Genomic DNA, 20,475 nt, shown 5'->3' on the forward strand with positions numbered 1-20,475 from the left:
GAATATAAATGTAGAAAAATATGAACAAAATACCGTAACAACTGCAATGGCAAAATGTCTCAGGGACTGAGAAAAATAGAAAATGTGTGAAATGGAGGAAGGGGAAGGAAGAAGGAATATATAAAAGGGAAATGCAGAGTGAAAATTTCAAATGTTATCAAATAAAATGTAATCACCCTGCAAACAGGAAAATATTATAATTATATTTTCTTCTAAGCCTTGTATTATCCTTCAAAGTTATGTTGATGTGAGCCCGTTAACAAATAGCATTGTTCCAATTTCCATGGCCAAGTACTTCAGAAGGTAACCTTTGGATAGGTGAAATGCCCGTCTTCAGAAGGAAGAGAAATTATGTCATTTTCCCTAAGTGTCACCCAGGTGATGGCGGCTCACAAAGGCAGATTTTCTCACACACTCATGTTTCCTGACCTTTATAGCTCACATACACATCCAACTGGATGGCTAATAGTTTAAACTGGAATAACCAACTTAAATATTGACTATCAGAAATGTCAATTCTAACCGTTTGAAAAATGGGTGTTTTGAAAATACCAGTGTCTGTGACTGATGGAAGTAGTCTGTTCTATTGACTCAGTCTGTTCTCCTGTTTTGTTTTGGAAAGGGTAAAAATGCTCTACTCCAGAAACCGAGCAGTCAGCCACCTTTTTTTTTAGAAAACTTCCTGGGTAAGGAGCACTGAAAAAGGCACTGGAAAATGTGAGAATGATTCTCTGTCCTCTCAGAAATCTTTTATTCTCATTGAGACAAAAATAAAATAACTTGATTTAAGTGAGAACAAAAAGATTGCTTGGAAAAGATAATCCCTGGTATGAATTTTCTGAAAACTGCATTACTATTGACTTTAAAATAGAGATGATGAAGTCATAATATGTTGAACCTGAAGGAAGTAAATGGAATGAGAGTATTTAATAACAGCCTTATTTTAATAAGTAAAATTTAATATAGCAAATAAGCAAGAAAATGCATCAAATACTTTCTTCGCAGTAGCCAGCCTCAAACCCAGGAGGGACTGCTGTGGCAGGGCAGAGCTGACTGTCACAGGCTTCTGCATGTGTGTTGCTATTTGCATTACACACGCGTGCACACACACAGAAAGCTAGAATGAATGAAGGTAACCTCTTGCATTAAAGCGTAATGACTTTTAGCTGACAAAAATGAATTAATAAATTAAATACTACTGCTTGTCAATATTCCATACTGGAATCATTCAACAATAAATAAATCATCATAGGAAATAAACCATTATGAGTCATCACTTTCCCTGAGGAATATTGTACATGATTTTAAATGGATACTTAGCTAAAATGCAGTTAACAGAAGATGAGCTTCTAAGTCTTCAGAAAAAGTAAATATAATACAAATCTTGTTAAGAGACATGGTGAAAACTTTAAGTAGCAATCTTTTTAAGTATTAGTTTCATGCAATTAACCATTGACCCTCAGACAGCTAAATAATAAATAGCCACTTTATTTTGTACCAGATGTTTTAATTGCAAATGACCTACAGATATTTGCTCAGAGTTCTGTTGTTTCATTTGTTCTATTTCATTTTGTTTTTAATCAAATGAAGCATAAAAAGTAAATTGTATTTATGGTATAGAGATACATACAATATTACATTGAGCCATATGAAATTTCTGTTTCTGTAGGTCAAAACTCAAATACAGAAATTTTGCTATGGTTTAACCTAATATAACAAGGGTATAGGTCTGGACTTCCTAAAATGTAGCTTATATTTCAGGTTTCTGAATGAGAACGTACATGTTAAGCAACACACCGTTACTTACTCAAGGTGGAAATCTCATAAGGATTGTGTGGTAAATGAGCTCAGTATTTCTAAAATTGCTAACCTTTTAAAAACTATCAGAATCCAAATTTATTCAGTGATACCAAGACTAGAATTCTTAAGGAGACTGAGTATTCCTTTGGTATAAGAAAGCTATTATATCTCCCTAAACATGAGTAACCTAAAAAAACAACCAAAAACAAGCCAAAACCATTTTTATATTTAAAATATGCATATGCATATATTATTTCCTGATAGTAAATACTTAAATATATTAAACAAAATGTTTAATATTCACATACTAGGGATATTTTTAAAGTTTGAATATTATCTGCCCATTTTTTAGTCTCTACACTTGAGTCAAACATTTAGAATTATAAAATGACAAAATGAAATGTATATTTTTCCATTCTTTGGTATTATAGAAAACAACATGCACATTAACCACAGTTAAATGCCAGATCACAAGACTCAAATTCAACCAAATTACAAATCAGTCATCTGTTTCATACCCTCTTTAAATCCAGTTTTTAGGTACTCTCTCTGACAGTGCAAAAGGCCAAATTTAGAACTTTTAGAACACACATACTTACATCTTTGATTTTATAACTATCAGGTTGTAAATAGTATACTTTTCTCAGTTAAAGGTTGAGAAAACCCTCTTTATTTGCTGTTTACCTTGGTGAAATGGTCATTTACCTCTGGATCAGAAAACATTACATTTTACATATAGGTAATCATGTAGATTTTAGATGAAGTTTTCCATTAAAATGAAATATGCAGCCCATAGTAATGATATATTGTTTACTTGGAATAAATACATTTACTGATATCAGATAAGTAGGAACCCATACTATTTTTTTCTCCTTTGAAAATAGCTAGGTGTTTTTTTCCAACTATGACTCCATTTACTGTCCTTTATGCCTGTGTTGGCCATTTATTATCATTTATTAATGTCAACAATGTGTTCTTTAGAATATTAATTCTCCATAAATAAATAAAAAACATATATATTTAGTATGCTCAACTTACATACTAAACTTTATAATTTAATGAAACCTTAACATTTCAATGTGAATTATGAGTCTCTAAGTGCCAAATTATAGTGTGAACTTTTTTTCCATCCCCTCCAATCAGAAAACTCTTTCTTTTGGGAGAACCTCCCAGCTTTAGTGTTTAGCAAATGACACTAAACAAAATGCACATTTTTTTACATTTTATTTTATGTAAAATTATTGCAAATGGATGTTAAAGTTTTTCTCTCTAATGAATTCTATCTGACTCACTGGATATTTTAATTGACTACTTAGATCAAATTAGTAGGAAAACATGAGTATAAACACATCGTTAGTTAGATTTCTCCATATAGGGAGCTTTTTGCTCCTTGGTTTTAATGAGAAAAGTAAATATATTCATTTGAGTATATGAAGGGGGACCCAAAAAATATAATTTGTTTATTAAAAATTGTGTATTTATTCTTACATGTTTAAACTTTAGTCACCTTCAAAATACTCTCCATTTGATGCAATACACATGCTGAGACATTTTTTCCACTCCTCACAACAGTTTTTGAACTTGTGAATTTTGATGCCTTTTAGCACTTGTCTTTTTTTGTTTTGCCTCTTCCATATGGGCAAAATGTTCCCCTTTAAGGACATTTGTCATCCAGGGAAACAAAAAATAAAGTCATTTGGGGCGAGATCGGGTGAATAGGGAGGGTGGGGCCTAGGGTCCTGCTGGTTTTGGTCAAAAACTGCTGAATACTCAGTGCTCAGTGTGGGCAGGTGTGCTCATAGATCACCCATCGTGAAATGGGCAAATGCAGTGAAAGTCTTCCAAAAAAAATCCACTGAACCCAAACATAGCCTGTCACAACAATGCCAGTTCATATACTGATACAAATGGGATCCTAGAACACTCACCTAGCAGGGGAATCCTGCCGTCCAGAAGATAATGTTGTTTTTGGGGGGTCCCCCCTCACATACATACCTGCACTTTATGGCTCTCCATTCCTAACACCTTTGTTAGTTACATACATTTATCTTCCAGACTGCCTATCTCATTTTCAGTTCTTGCTGAAAAGGTCTGAGCTGGAAGAGACATCCAGGTAAAGTAAAAGGGTTTTAAACAGCAAGGGGCATTTAATTAAATAGTATTATGGGAAGTTGTCAAAGTGTGAAATGTGAGAGTAATCTTATAAAAATTTATTTTACAGTGTGTGACTTTCTTAGATATATCCCTGATGAATATAGATGCAAAAATCCTCAACAAAATATTAGCAAACCAAATTCAAAAATGCATTAAAAGGATTATACACCATGATCAAGTAGGATTTTTGAACATTAGTTAAACAGCTGCAATCAATCAGTGTGATACACTAGATTAATAAAATGAAGGATAAAAATCATATGATCATCTTCTGGCTGGGTGGCTTAGTTGGAGCATCATCCTGTATAGCAAAAGGTTGCAAGTTTGATCCTTAGTCAGGGCACATACATAAGTTGCAGGTTCAATCCCTGGTCAGGGGGTGCATGGGAGACAGTGGATCTATCTATGTTTCTCTCTCACATCTTTCCCCCTGCCACTTACCTCCCTCCGTCCCTCCCCCTCCCTCTCTCTTTTTCTCTCCCCACTCCCTCCCTCCCTCTTTCTCTCCCCACTCCCTCCCTCTCTTTCTCCCTTCCACTGTAAAAAAATCAATAAACATATCCTCAGGTGAGGATTGATTAAAAAAAAAGATTATTTCCCTGCCTGGTGGTGCTCAGTGGATTAAGTGCCAACCAGCAAACCAAAGGGTTGCAGGTTTGATTCCCAGTCAGAACACATGCCTGTGTTGTGGGTCAGCTCCCCAGTAGGGGGCATGCGAGAGGCAACCACACATTGATGTTTCTCTCTTTCTCCTTCCCTTCCCCATTTTCTAGAAATAAATAAAATCTTTAAAAAAATAAAAAAGATTATTTCTGTAATACTTTTCTCTTCCTACAAGTAATTTATCAAATTCATAAAAATAAACACTTATAAAAGGGCAAATTTGACTATATCATGTATATCTCAAAAATATGATTTTTTAAAAAAGGAGAGATGGTGGTCAATTGATTTTTAAAAAAAAAAACAAGAAATGTATAATTCACTTTGCTCTAGGCCCAGTCTCCATTTCAATAACAAGATAAAATGTTGATAATAAGGTTTTTTTTTCTTTTCTATTTCTAAACTTCACTGTGTGTTATGCAGTTTTACTCAGCTTTTGATAGCAAACTCTAATAGACTGATTCCATTGAAGCCGCGGTATACACATTGAAAACAGAAAGGAAAAGAGACAGAAGTGTTGGTTTTTAATTTCTGTAGACCCAACCTTGTTCATTTGGCCTTTGGGAGATGATTAGGTTATCTGAAGTCAATCAAACTTGCTTTCAACTTCCAAACAATATTGGAGACGATCTGGTCACTTTTTAGCCCATCCCTTTGTTGTCACTAATCTTAGGCTTTGGATCCAGTACTCTTAATAAATATATACATTTCTTGCTTAAATATATACATTTCTTGCTTACTTAAGGCAAATGTATCAAAGCTTAGCTAAGCAGCCTCTAGGAAATTGCTTTACCTTCTAGCTTTTGCCTGGCTGGGCAGTCACTGATACTACTCCAAAAAATCTAGCTCTTGCCTGGTTGGGCAGGTTTTCACGCTGCCTTGGATAATCTTTTATTTAGAGTCCTAAAGAAGAAAGTTTCTTGTTGACTTTACCCCCACTGGCTATTTGGACATTTGTTTTTCATCAGTAATGGCCATCTGTATCTGTTTCCAGTATATTTCAGGTATTTCATCAGCTTTGATTTCTTTTTCTCAAAAATACTACTTTGTGCTTCCTCTTGTTATCTGCACCCTCTTTCAGAAAGATGACTATCAAACATTTAAGTGACTACAGACCTCATGGAACCAATCACACTCTTTAAGATTTTAACACTTAACATGATTTGGCTGCTGACTGCACACACCCGTCATCCAGTCTGTTTCCACTGCCTGAGAGAAGGCAGAAAGATTCTGCAGAGTGAATTGTTGCAGAGATCGGTAATAATCTTCCCTGCTCTCCCTTTAAGCACTCTGCCTCTCCCTCGCTTCAGTGCCTATCCACTGACCAGAGACAGAGCCCTCTGTGGTAGTAGCCAAGAGGTATTTTACCTATGTTGACAATAACTTTCCAGTCATGTCTCCAAAAACATCTGCCATACCATCTAGCAGCAAGTGAACTTGCAGGATCATCATTCACAACTAAACTTGTTTCCTGCCCTTCAGCGTATGACTCAGTTCTCTCTAGAGTTCCTTTACAGCTCTTAGTGCATGCATTCTGCATTGTTGTAATTTATTTACTCCTTTGTCTTCCTAGATGCATGCTTGGAGTTCCTATATAGGTAGGGATCCTGTCCTATTCATCTCTGCATCTCTAGCACTTAACCATAGGGTATGGCACATGAGTGTACTCAATAAATGTTTGTAATAGGACTAAAGGGAGAGAGAGGAAGGCAAGGCAGGCAGAAACATACAATTTTAAAGTGCTGAGTACTCTCAGCAGAATTAGTCCTTAAAGAATTTAGTTGCTTTTATTCCAGTCTCTGAGCCCTGTATTGTTTTTGGGGTTTTTTTACTTAATAGACTTATATTAGTAACCAAATCATCTGGTTTGCATTGCTTTGTTAAAACTACTTTAAAGAGATTTCCAGCTTTAGACCAAGTTTAATATTGTACTGTAAAGTAGTGAAAAAGTTACTGAGTGGGATTGATGGCCCCATAATTGAGGATACAGATCCTGAGAAAGCAACTGGGAATGCAGTGTAAAGCTATTTAAAGTTGGCTCAAGAGATCTGTTAGGACAGAGAAATGCTATGTCCATGTGTTAGGGACTATCTATTCTTTATAGAAAGAAATTCAAGAATTAAAATCAATGTGGGATCCATTTATCATTATACCCACCAATCTGCTATTCTAACCACCCAAAAAGTGGTCAGTAGGAGTCAAATAATAGAATACCCAGAGAAGTGTGCAAACAAAATTTTAAAGTCTTGGGATTTAATCTATGATATTACTGAGTTAGTCACCAAAAGGTCATATTATTTAGGAATCAAAAAGTATTTTTTACCATCTGGCCTCTAGAATAAAGCTTGAATACACTGATACATCTCTCACTAGTCAGATAATTAGAGAATATAACATTAAGAAGAGAATCAAGCTAGCTCTTTAAATACCATGTCTTCATAGGGGGTCGGAGGTGGGATTGGACTGAATGGACCTTTTTGCAGATGTTCATATCCTGCAGCGCCTTCTAATATCAGAAAGGTTTTAAAATAATCACCTCGCATTTAGGTTCCTCAGTGCCACTCTTTTATGCAAAAAAGGAATTCTCTGCTAGATTACTACTGTCTATGAAAGATTTTCTTGATAGAGGAAAGCAGATAAAGATGCCACCTCAGGTTCTTAATGTGGCTTGAGATGAATCCAATCATTGATGGTAGTATAGTGCTTGAATAATACCAGTAGCCTTCATCTACATGCAAAGTACCTTATAGATAGGGGATCTTTTTCACCTTGGATAAAAACTTAATGATGATTATGATGATAATAAATAATACTTATTGAAAAATCTATGCTCCTGTGCTACATTTTAAATATATGATCTAATGTAATCATCTCAACAATCCAATAGAGGAGTTACTGTTACTACTTAAAAGTTTTAGATGAGGAAACAGGTTTAGTGAGGTTCAAATAACTTGCCCAGGTCACATAACTAGTAAATGGCCAGCTGGATTTAATAACCATGAATACCTGTTCGATTGATGGCCTGCCTTTACAAAAAAACCTTGCTCAGTAAAATTCCCGTTTCTCAAAGATCTCAACCAGCAAGAGCCTCTGCCACATCTGTTCTGGCTGAAGACTTGGTGTCTATTTTTGTCAAACATACGAATCCTCCTCTCACTCTCAGTGATTCTTGTCCAAACTCCTCTTCCACTATAGCCCTTTTTTTTTCAGTCTGTTCATTTTGCTATTACCTTATTATATAAATTCAGCCTTAAAAAACATTTGAAGAAAGTAGGTAAAACTGGTTAATGAGAAAAATCAGCATTTTTAAACAAGGCTCATTACAGATTTTTAAAACCCATGGTTATATATATTCCTCTCATGAATATTTTTATGTAAAAATCTTGCATACTTGAACTATTTGCTATAGGACACAAGGCAAAATGTCAAGATCTCAAATGTTACTAGTTTCAAGAGTTCAGAACTTTTCACCTAAGTTTCCCCACAAATTAGATATAAGCCCCTCAGAACTAGTCTCCAGGATCCATCATTTAAGGCAGATAACTGTGCAAAAGGCAATCTATTTGCCGTATATGGCAAAATAGATTAATACCCATTGAGTCCTTTTTATTCTTCTTTGCCTGGCACTTTGATCAAAATATGATTCATCAATCTATACCCCTCACTGTCTTTGAGCAATGGCTCACAATTCATCTCTAGGAAATCTCCCCTAATTAACCACCCTCTGTTCAGATCAGCCTTTTAACTTATACTTCCTCAGTATGGGTCTGACACCCAGGTTGCAGAGAGAGGAAAAGGATACGGTAACAATCTTTGTAGGAAACATAGTCTTAAGTGAATTGGTGCTTCATTTGCAAACATAAGTTCACTTATTTTATATATTTATACACACATGCATATATATTATATAATTATATATTATGTCATATAGATATCTATAATATATAACTAATAGAATATAAATATGTATTATAGGTATCTGTAATACTACATGTTATAGGTATATTCAAATATATGATTTATATATTTTTACACATGCACATATATAAGACACGTTAGATGTAATGTGCATGTGGCTCTCCTGCTCTGTTGTCACGCACTGGTGCTGGCATGACCACGTGCAGCAGCATTTTGCTGGGACCCTAGCTAAGCCCCTGATTACTTGTCAGCTCGTTAAGTGCTTTCTCCTGGGCTTCAGAACCTTCAGGCTGCACAGCAAACTGCTGATAAGAGAGTGCACTTCATCCTTCTCATCTCCTTGACTGAAATTTACTGCCTTCTTTGCCTCTAGTAGTTACGAAAACTCAGGGGTACTTTTCTCATTTAATTATTATGATGACAGTGAACCTTTTCCTTTAAAGTATTGTGTTGAATTCATTCTTTTCAAGACTACTAATTTTAGTTGATACTACTTGCTCCTAATAAAATCTGGGCCAAAGGTACATTTCCTGATTGCTGAAGTTAACATTAGGTTACATTCCCACACTCTTTGACTTGATTTTCTGCCCTGCAGTGATCCAGTTTTCCTTTACCTCTTGAGTTTGTAGAAATACAAAAAAAGTCGTGTTGTGTTTTCACCCCTCTTGTAGCAGCATGCTTATTTCTGAAGGTGTCAGACTTCACCTCCGCATGCCCTAAGCCAGCACAAATAAATGATCAAACTGTTGAATTTAATGAACTGTCATCCTCATACTTTTTTAGCATTAAATACAAACATCCAAACTGCAAGCCACACCTCTACTGTGCAGCACCTTGTGTTACATTGTCTGCGGGCCAGGAACCTGTTTCCGTCCGTTTATCTTCGCTCTTCTCTGCACGGCAGCACCTGTCCAGTGCTAAGGAACCTTAAAGAGTTCCCTTCCAGCCTAGGTGAAGCCTCATGTTTCCAGTTTTAAATGACTAAAGTGGAGGAAGGAAACCCCAACACAGTGCGGGCAAGTGCAGCCTCCCAGCGTGGGGATATGGAGCTGCACCGTGCCTTCCAGAATTGGGCCCTTTCTGTTGATTCTGGATGGGGGATGGGGGGGCCCTCATCCCCATGCCTTCCACATGGCTCTTCTACTTCCAGGCACTTCATCTGGATCTCCAAGCAGGAAAAATGATGAAGAGGGTAGGCAAAAAGTGCATTCCATTGGATTTTGCCTGCTCTTAAAGAGCTTTCCCAGAAACCCACCTCGTTGATGATATTTACATCTCTTTGACCAGGCTTAGCCTTAAGGGAAACTGGAAAATGTACATTTTTTATTTGCTCCATTATTATCCTGAACAAAACTGGGGTTAGTAGATGAAAAAGGAGGGAAAAATGGATATGAGGTAAGCAAGTAGCAGTGTCTGCTTCAAGGATAATAACTCGTTACAAAAATATCTAGTTAACGTTGACTGAATTCCAACTAAAATAGTAATTAGGATACTGGCATTATATGTCTATAGCCTTAACTTCAGAATCGAAGTTTTAAAGTGAAATTTAGCATCAGGTAAAGAGGTATTAATTTTTTTCACCATTTAAAAAATATTTGTGCACTTTGAATTTCTGAAGTCCAGCTCAGGAATAGAAAAATAAAAATAAAATGGTTTAATTCTAAAAATGTTCCACAAAAATAGCTGGTGATTTTTCTACCAGGAAAGTATTTCCTCTTCTTAAGGTCCCTGTTACACAAAATGGATTAGGTTATAAGAAATAGTCATAGGACTATAGAAGCTTCCTCTCAAGGCTCCTTCAATTTTAAGACCTAGCTAGTAAGATAAACCCACAGCAGTATATCAGATACACGCAGCCACATGGCTTCTGTGCTGAGGCTCATTCAGCCTCCCCTGCAGGGTGTTAATGCAAAACACCTGGGTACCTGAGTATTTCCAGGTGAGTATGTTCCACTTGTGTTTGGTATTTTCTAACAATGTGACACTGAGAAGGTAAAAATCACACCAAAATATAGAAGTATATTTATCAGCTATCATCTTAATATCATTTATTTTAGTTTTTATTCAGCTAATTCTGAAAGTGTCTGAGCATATGATTAAGCACAGCAAGCAGCTGCCAGTGTGAGGATACTTGGTAACTACAGGAAAGACCTCCCCCACAGACATGCACTTCAGTCACGTTGAGAGGGAGGGCTGCGCAGGCATGTGAGCTAAGTTCATACTGTTCCTAAAGAGAGGAGTTAGTTTAAAATTAATAGTCTATGAACTGTTAATATCTTGGAACAAAAGAGTTTATCCAATTACTTATTTGGAGAATAGGCATTTAGGACAAAGGTGGAACCCAAGGCAGATAAATTCTGATAAAAGTGAAAAAGCCAAGTCCAAAACAACTTGGGGAAATGGGACATTACAGTGGGGACGCCAGGCCATCTGGAAGCAGAGCTAAACATGCCCAGAGTAAGATTCTGAAAGCACATGGAAAAGTACCAAGACACATTCAGCCTGCTGTACTCACTTGCCCTGAAATTGCCTGGGATGCAATGGCCTTTATCAGGGAAGAGAACTTCTCCCTACTCTGACAAGCACACTTGGCAATTGTTAACTATTCTTAAAAATGTTATACATGAAAACCATGGTTAACTAAAAATTAATCTAAATATCTTCAAAACAGAGTAATCATTTGGTTCACAAAACGCTAATGTACTTCAAGGACTCAATAGAATAAATATTGTACTAGAATATATAGCTAGTATCAGTAGAAGTGAGGCCTAAAATCATTTCCACAGTTCTGCCTACTATTGTCATGATAAAGGACTGTCCCCTATTGTAGTTAGAACTTCAAAGTGAATGAAGTAAATTTACCTTTTAGCTATAGAATTTGCATTAAGTACTATCTAATTTCCGTTAATGTCTAAATAAATATATATGTTTATAATAATAGTTCCAAGAAGAATTATCTATTAACTCATACAAGAATTTGGACTATTCATGGTCATTACTGAACAGGTTTAAAAAATATATAAATATTGCCCACTATTAGGTTAAACACTTACTGTGAATTTTTTTAGTTTGGAATAAAGAAAGTGTTGAAAAGTTTTTTCATTGGAAAATGCCACTGACAATCCTTCAGGTCATAACCAGTATAGTAGTCCACCCCTTCCTTATCTGTGAGAGAGATGCTTCAAGACCCCCAGTGATGCCTGATACTGTGGACTGTATAAAACCATATATATATAAGTGAAACTGTGGGAAACAAATTTGTGAATAAGGAGGTACTGCTGCATATGTCTAGAGTAGCATTGTACCTTTTAAATTACTACAGTTCCCATTAAACTCAAACAAGAAGTGTATATTGACATTTACCAAAAACAATTAAGATATTCTTCTAGGAATTACAGAAACTGTAGAGACAGGAACACAGCTTTTCTCAGTATGTTTACAGTCTAAACAGATAATAAAACAAATATATAATGGACCAGAATATGAGGTAAATAATTTACATTTATAAAAATGGTGGGATCCAGACATGCTTGATGGTTACATAGCACCACTGATGGGCACTGGATACTGACCAGGGTCCTGGTACTGAGAGATTGGTGATATGAGTCCATTCCAGATCAAGGGAATGAGCGTGTAGATATTAGGTGTAATCATCTAATAATGTGTAGTCCAATTAGTAGGAGTGTGAGGTACAGTGCAGTTGAAGTAGTTATTATTATAAGCATTTTTTAAAGAATCAAATAGAAAAATATTCAAATTTATATGGAACCATAAATGACCCTGAATCATCAAAGCAATCCTGAGAAAAAACAAAGCCAGAGGCATCATGCTTTTTCATTTCCAGCTATATTACAAAGCTACAGTAATCAAAATAGCATGTTATTGTCATTAAAACAGACTCATAGATCAGTGCAACCAAATAGAGACTCCAGAAATCAACTCACTCATTTTTGATCAACTAGTTTATGACAGAGGATCCAAGAATATTCAATGGGGATGAGTCTCTTCAATAAGTGGTGTTGGGAAAACTGGACAGTAACATGGCAAAGAATGACACTGGACCACTATCTTACACCACAGACAAAAGTTAACTCAAAATGGATTAAAGTCTTGAATGTAAGACCCAAAAATCATAAAACTAGAAGAAGAGATAGACAATAAGCTCTTTGACATTTGTCTTGGCAATTATTTTTTTTTAATTTGCACCAGAAGCAAAGGCAACAAAAGGAAAAATCAACAAGTGGGACTACATCAAACTAAAAAGTTTTTACACAGCAAAAGAAACCATCAACAAAATGAAAAGACAGCCCACTGAATGGGAGGACATATTTGCCAGTGATACATCTGATAAGGAAGTAATATCCAAAATTTATAAAAAACTCATACAACTTAACACCAAAATAGAATCAAACAATCCAGTTTTAAAAAGTGTACAAATGACCTGCCTCTCCAAAAAGGACATGCAAATGACCTATAGACATATGAAAAGATACTCAAATTCACAAATTAAAACCACAGTGATACACCATCTCACACCTGTCAGCCATCATCAATAAAACAAACAACAGGTGCTGGCGAGGATGTGCAGAAAGGGGAACCCTTGTGCACTCTGGGTGGGGATGCAGACTGGTGCAGCCACTGTGGAAAACAGTATGGAGGTTTCTCAAAAAAATTAAAAATGGAACTAACCGCCTTATGACCTAGCAATCCCAATTCTGGGTATACAGCTGAAGAAATTCAAAACATTAATTCAAAGGAATACATATATCCTTAAGCAACCAAAGTGCCCATCAATAAACAATGGAATATTAGTTGGCCATAAAAATGAACAAAACATTTGTAACAGCGTGGATGGACTTACAGGGTATATGCTAAGGAAGTAAGTCAGAGAAAGACAAATACCATATGGTTTCACTTATATGTGGAATCTAAAGAACAATATAAATAAATAAAACAGAGACCTACAGACACAGAGAACAGACTGATGGTTGCCAGAGGATTGGGGGTTTGGGGAACTGGGTGAAAAAGCTGAAGGGATTAAGAAGTACAAATTGGTAGTTACAGAATAGTCATGGGGATGTAAAATGCAACTTAGGGATTACAGTCAATAATATTGTAATAACTGTGTATGGTGCCGATTGGGTACTGGAAATAATAGGGACGGAACACTCTGCACATGACTAACCATTACACTGCACACCTGAAACTAATGCGAAATATATTAAATGTAAACTCTAACTGAAAAAAATCTTTTCAGCACCTATTGACATGTTCATATAGGTTTTCAACTTAAATTTGTTGATATGTTGAATTATCGATAGAATTCTTATTATTTAATCACCTAAATAAACCTGTATTTGATTATATTGTTGGATTAAGTATAATTGTTTGGACTCCTGTGTCTATATTCATAAACTTGGAAATGTATATACTCATAAATGAGACTAATCTACAGTTCCCTGCTTTTGTATTTTTATTAAAGTTGAAAAAGTATTAGTTATTTGCATATATTTGACTACCTATTAGACACCTTATTGAATACACTCCTCTGGCTCTACAAAAATGTTTCTCGCCCTGGCTGGGATGGCTCAGTTGGTTGGAATGTCACCCCATAAACTGAAATGTCTTGGGTTTGATTTCCCAGTCAGGGCACATGCCTAGGTTGCAGGTTCCATCCCTAGCCGGGGCACATACAAGAGGCAACCAACTGATGTTTCTGTCCTTTTCTCTCTCTTTCCCTTCCCCTCTCTCTAAAATCAGTAAGCATGTCCTGTGGTGAGTATAAATAAACAAGTGAATGAGTGAATATTTCTTTGTTCATGTATTATCACAGTGGATAGAGTTGGTGAATGTTTTCAACACATTTCTTAAAAAGCAAATGATAAAATCAGTTTATGTCTTTACACTGATTCCTGTATTCCCTCGTGTTACGCTTTTTGTTGCCCATCCTTTGACTCATCTTCACTTTCAGCCATCTTGACCAAATAACAACTTCTCCAAGATACATTTTTATTATGACCATATATCTGATTCCACAGTTTAACCCTATTACTTCCTGACTTGTGTGAACTCAGGATGCAATCATGTCTGGTCGCTTGCAGATCATACATAACTCTAACTGCTCTAAGTCTGAGTTGTATAGTGAAACATGCTCCCAAAATCCTTTTCCTAAAAATCCTTCTCTTATCATCAACAGCAGTATTATTAATTGGAATTCCTTGATGAAATGTTAAAATTACATACAGGTCTTGGTATGTGTAAGACTCTGTGCCAAGTATTCTGAGAATCAGCTGAGTAATGAATTGTAGCAATAATGCAGAGAAAGAACCTGGAGCTTTGTAAACCATAATGAGAAAGAAGTAATTCAAGATTGGAAAGTTTTTGAAAAAAAGAAATGTTCTCCTTTTTTTCTCTCCCGTTTCCCACCCCAAAGGAACAGGAAGACAGTAGGTGTTAAGTCAAATATAGTTGTCCCTTGAACAGCATGTGTTTGAACTGTGTGTGTCACTTATACATGGAGTATTTTTCATTAAATACCTGTACTGTTTCCTATCTATGGCTGGGAGTTTGCTGATGCGGAGGGCTGACACCATGCATTAATCTACACCATTTTACACAGGGGACTTGAGCATTTACAGATTGTGTACCCACTCAGAGTCCTGAGTCCAATCCCTTTGGATACCAAGGGACAACTTAAGTTTTGGGGGAGTCACAAGTTACACGTGCATTTTCAACTGTAAAGAGGGTGTCAGTCCCCTAAATCCTGCATTATTCAAGGATCAACTGCATTTATTGTCATCCAAAAATTTAATCTCTTTAGTTGGCTGTTTTCTGTGCTGAGCTATAACCAATGTTCTTTTAAAGCAGTTTGTTGTTTATTTGTAGGAGCAAGCCAATTATGATGTGACACGCTATGAAAATATTTTCTCCCTCTTCTGGGTTCTGGAGCAGCTTCTTCAAAAGGAAAATGAAGAAGGCAACACTTCAGATATGGGGCATGATAACCAGGAAATCCAGAAATTTCTTCAGAAGCATGATGAAGCTGTTTGCCAACTCGCTGATACATTTCCTTTACTTACTTTTTATTTATGGAGATTAGGCATTCTCTTGAACTCCATAGAAATAAAAACTATTGAAAATGACTCACTTCCTTAGCAGTTTACCAAATATCAGAAGCATACTAAAATCGAATATATCAAGAAAATCTTCTACTTAAAAGATTTTCAAAAATATTTTTAAATGAGCATTTTAAATAGGTCTCTAAATATAATCATAAATTAAATTTAATAGTCTTCATCTGTGTATAAAAGATTATGGGTCATATTCCTATACTGTAATCAGCCAGTATCAGCCTTATTCCCATGTAACTGCACCTTACAATATAGGTCGTCAGTATAGGTCTAGTGCTCTCTAAAATGGACCATTAATTGTGTATATCATAAAAGATACATATATTTTAAAATATTTCCATGTAATAAATACTTAAAGGTAATGGAAGAGATGTTAAAAGTTTTATTGCTTTATACAGTATTTAAAAATAAGTGGTTGTAATTAGGTTTCTAGAACTTCTTTCTTAATAGTTTCACTTACATCATTGTCTATCATCTTAGGACTTGTGTAGGAGGAGGAAAATATTTAACATCGTAAAGGTAATTGCCTTTAGCTTTATATAATCAACATATCTGTCAAGTCCTTTTGCAAGTACTAATTAGTTGTTTGTGTTGTTTTTTCAAAAAAAGTTTTTGATTCTGTTGATTATATGTAATATTCCTGTTATTGCTAAAATGTAATTAAGTCATGTATAATGTCATTAAGGAAATTTTCACAAATTCTTACATCTATCCAGAAATATGCTTCATATTTACTAAAAGTATATTCATACTTACTAAAAGTATTGGTTGAATGTTCCAGTTATACTGTTTCATTGACTTTATTTCAATTATTAAAATCATACCCCACCAGCTTAATGAGCACACCTCATATACTTTCCTATAGTACAATGTAGGTCACAACAAACACAAATTTGCTTCATTGATTATGTGTGATAATTGTTTCACAACTTAATTACCATTCCCAAATGCCATTGGTGTTTTTTGCATGTAAAACCATATCATTATCTGTCAGTTATTTTTGGAGTTATTTCTAGCTTTCCAGAGAAGGTAAAGCCTTTTTTATAATACTGAGAGTCAATGTATTGTATCAGTCAGCGACTGTTATGTCAAAATCTCAGTGACGTGCAACAAGAATTACTTCTCAGATGTGCCTCACATGGGGACCCACTCGCCTGAACTGGGCTGTGCTGGAAGCTCTGCTCCACGCACAGATCCCACGGGGCTGGGCTCCTGCTGTAAACTAGGTCTCGGTCTCTCCCACACGTGCGTGTTGTGGAGCCCTGGTGGAGGGGGAGAAGCTACTCAGGGGAAGCTCTTCTGTGGCGATGGCAGAGAGGCAGGAGGAAAAGGGCTAGGCTGACCTGTCACACTGTAATTTCTGCCCACACGCATTGACCAGAGTACATCAAATGGTCAGGGCCAGAGAAAAGGGACAGGAAAATATCCTCCACGTTGCATGGAAAAACTTGCAAGTTATATAGCAAAGGGCCTGGAAACAGGAGAGAATGGAGAATCAAGGCAAGTAATTTACTCTACCACACATAGCGGATGAACACAAAAAGGATATTCTAGATCCTGAATTAGGAGAAGCTTTCCTAATATTTGATTCCTGGGATTTGTACAAATCACTTCAGTTAATGACACTACACTACACAAAACCCACTGGCCATGACACCTCCCCACCCTCCCTCTCCCATATGATCAGATAAGGTCAAGGTCAGTAAATGTGCAGGCAACTGCAGCAGCCCTCTTCCCACTGCAGGCAGCCCCCATCATGGGCATCAGAAGCCTTTTATAACGAGAACAGATTTCTTCATTCCAGTAGCCTTCAAAGCTTTGCAGTTTGAAAACTGGCCTAGGAAATATATTAATTATAGAATAACAGACAAGTATTGGGAATCACTGTTAATGTATATAATGGAGATATATTTTATTTCTATTTGGTAGTATTTTTAGGTAAACACTAAACTCCAGTCAATTATATGACTCCTAATCTTTCATATTGTGTGTTTCAGTCTCTAACAGTGTTAACTGCTGTAAATTTAGTGTTGAGGTCTAAATGTCCTGCTGGTAAAAAAAAGAAAAAAAAAGGAGATGAAATAAGACATTTTTAACTGTGTGTTTCAATAAAGCAGTGAAAAATAAAGAATGAGTGAATGAATGAATTCTTAAAACTTGAATTAATATTTTATCAAGATTTGATTAATGCATGATTATAATTAAGACTTTGGGGATAAGAATAATGGAGACAGCAGAAATTGAGCAGAGCTGAAACTGGACTAGGATAGTATGGGAAATAAAAAGGAGCACAGAATAGCCCTGAAATGGAGAAAATAATAAAAATTACAAGTGTTATCACTCATATAGTGTTTATGTTATATATTTGTAAATATATATTATGTGATATTACTATAACATGCATTTAGTACATATATAAATATTACATGTATTTTGTATATTATACTATTGACTATATATTACATATAATAAATAACATATATTAATAACTAGATGCCAGGCACTGATCTAACCTTTTTGTATATATTAACTCATTTGATTCTCCCGGCAACCCTATGTGATAGGTAACATTATTACCTCCATTTTAGAGATGAGGTGCTCAGGCTAAGGAATGTTAAACAGCTTGCCCAAGTTCACACAACCAGGAAGAATGTGGTTTCGTCTCCATGGTTCTATTTTCCCAGACCACACTCTTAATTGCTGAGCCTCACTGCCTGTTCAGTGCAAACTGGCATTTCATGAAACTCTCACAAATACCACACCTTTGAGATTGTCATTGAAGCCTTCTATGCCCTCAACTACAAAGCTTACAGTATGGCAGTTCAGCATTAGCTTATTTGGATTCTTCTACCCCTGCAAAGCAGCTGTCCTGTCTACTACCATCTCCAAACTACAGCGTATTTGTCCTATTCTGAATTGTACAGCATTTTATCACAGTCAAAACATCTTCAAATATTAATGTTCTAAGAAATGCAAACCTCACTCGAAAGGTGTGGCGGATGGACTGGCAGGCTGCAGTGCTCAGCCCGGTGGGGAGAGGAGACATGTGTGATCGTTTTGTGCTTGGCCCTGTATATAGATACTGGTGATATTTTATGCAGTCCTTTCACAAACTATTGTACTTTTCATTCATATTGGTTGGCATTCTGTAGTTAGGACACTATATTCCTAGAGAGGCAAGGAAAATAAAACCATTCACATTTACAGAATTTTATGTACATTCATAGATTTTTAAAAAATATTGATGGCTCTGGCTTATGATAGTCTGGTTTCATTTATTCATCAAATATCAAGCACTAACTTTGTGCAAACCAATTATTTGCACATATAAAGTATAAGCATATTAAGTTGTATATTTAATCAGATTTATAAAAACAGAACTTTCTTTTAACAGCCCCAACATGATGACCCAACAGCATCTATAGTGTATTTTTGCTAAAGGAGACAGAGTGATAACATGAGCCTAATACTGAAAAAAAAAGATGCAGGATTTTATTATTATTGAAAGTAAATTCGTTCTTTTAAAATTATTTATGGAATGGACAACACTAAATTTATTTAGTCAGTGCACGGGCTGCTCTTTAGAACTGTCACAGTGTTACAGAGCATGACATATAGGAAATGACCTCAGCCTTTTTTGTTGTTTTTCATTTAATATGAAAATCCTCTTTAGTAGTAATAGGAATAGGAATTAGGTATTCCTATTAGGTAGTAGAAATAGGAATTAGTAGTAATAGAAATCTATTACTACTAATAAAAAGCAAAGCCTGTAAAAAGAAAATATGAGTCTAATATTCAAGACATTGAAATAATTCATTTTCTATTTCATAGACATATACTCTGAATTTGTAATATTTTCTTCTGATATTTTATCTAATTTTTGTTGTAGCTGCTTACCTGGTTGGTGCACATCTGTTATATTTAAGAGAGTATTGTGTTTCATAGCCATTCCATTGGGGCATCAAGATTTACAACATTAATCTCAGCAGTCTCTGATCTATATGTAAAGCAGTGGTTCTCAAATGTGGTCTCCAGGCTGCCAGCATCAGCAACACTTGGGACACTGTTAGAAATACAAACTCTAGGGCCCCACCCCAGGCCTACCTCAGAATCAGAAAGGCTAGGATTGAGCCCAGAAATCTGTTTTATCAAGTCCTGCCTGTAGATGAATCTGATGCCCACCAAGGTTTGAGAACCACTGCTATAATCATTGTTTTTTAACTGAACAGAACTTAGAATCATACAGAAAGTAGAAATCCAGTCATCCCAAATTACTTAATGAATGATTTAACTTTCTCTGAATGTGCCTTAAAACTCCAAAGGAGGACTTCGGGGAACTTAATTATACATGATTCACTTAAAATGAGTATCTAATTTTTAAGAATATCTATCAACTTTAATAACTTTAAAAAATTAGCATCATTATATTTAGCTTTTAGTCCCTTCACTAAAATAATGACTCCCTATTGGCATTTTAAAAAATTATTATATCCAAGTTTAAGAGATATAAGTTAATTGGTGCTTTCTGCATTAGTCCTGGTATATACAGTGATGAATGTGCAGAAAGATGCAGACATGATGTTACTCTATTCTTAAGTTGAGATATTAGGTAAAACAATACCAAATAATATCAGAATGTTCATCTTATTCCCAGAGATCTGTTTTTATACATATGGTAAGTGTAGCCTAGTAGCAAATACATTATTCTATCCTAGAGATGAAATTCTACCTTCTTTAAGTTCTTCTGCAATATGGTGAGATGTAAATTAGTAATAAACAATTGCCTATTCTCAATTCTTGTGCTTAACTTCTT

The 20,475-nt window shown here is 35.6% G+C and overlaps 1 protein-coding gene across 1 annotated transcript in view; it reads left to right on the forward strand.

The window, feature by feature from the left end:
- The window catches only part of MEI4 (meiotic double-stranded break formation protein 4), a 135,835-nt gene extending 120,148 nt beyond the window's left edge, over window positions 1-15,687 (forward strand). Inside the window, exon 4 of the mRNA XM_045842524.1 lies at window positions 15,418-15,687. Coding sequence (XP_045698480.1) covers window positions 15,418-15,687 — 270 coding nt within the window. The remainder of the gene's footprint in view (window positions 1-15,417) is intronic.
- Window positions 15,688-20,475: the final 4,788 nt, after the last annotated feature.

The sequence above is a fragment of the Phyllostomus hastatus genome, unplaced genomic scaffold (assembly GCF_019186645.2).
Source record: "Phyllostomus hastatus isolate PE091 unplaced genomic scaffold, TTU_PhHast_1.1 phas_contig_40, whole genome shotgun sequence".
Classification (NCBI taxonomy): Eukaryota; Metazoa; Chordata; class Mammalia; order Chiroptera; family Phyllostomidae; genus Phyllostomus; species Phyllostomus hastatus.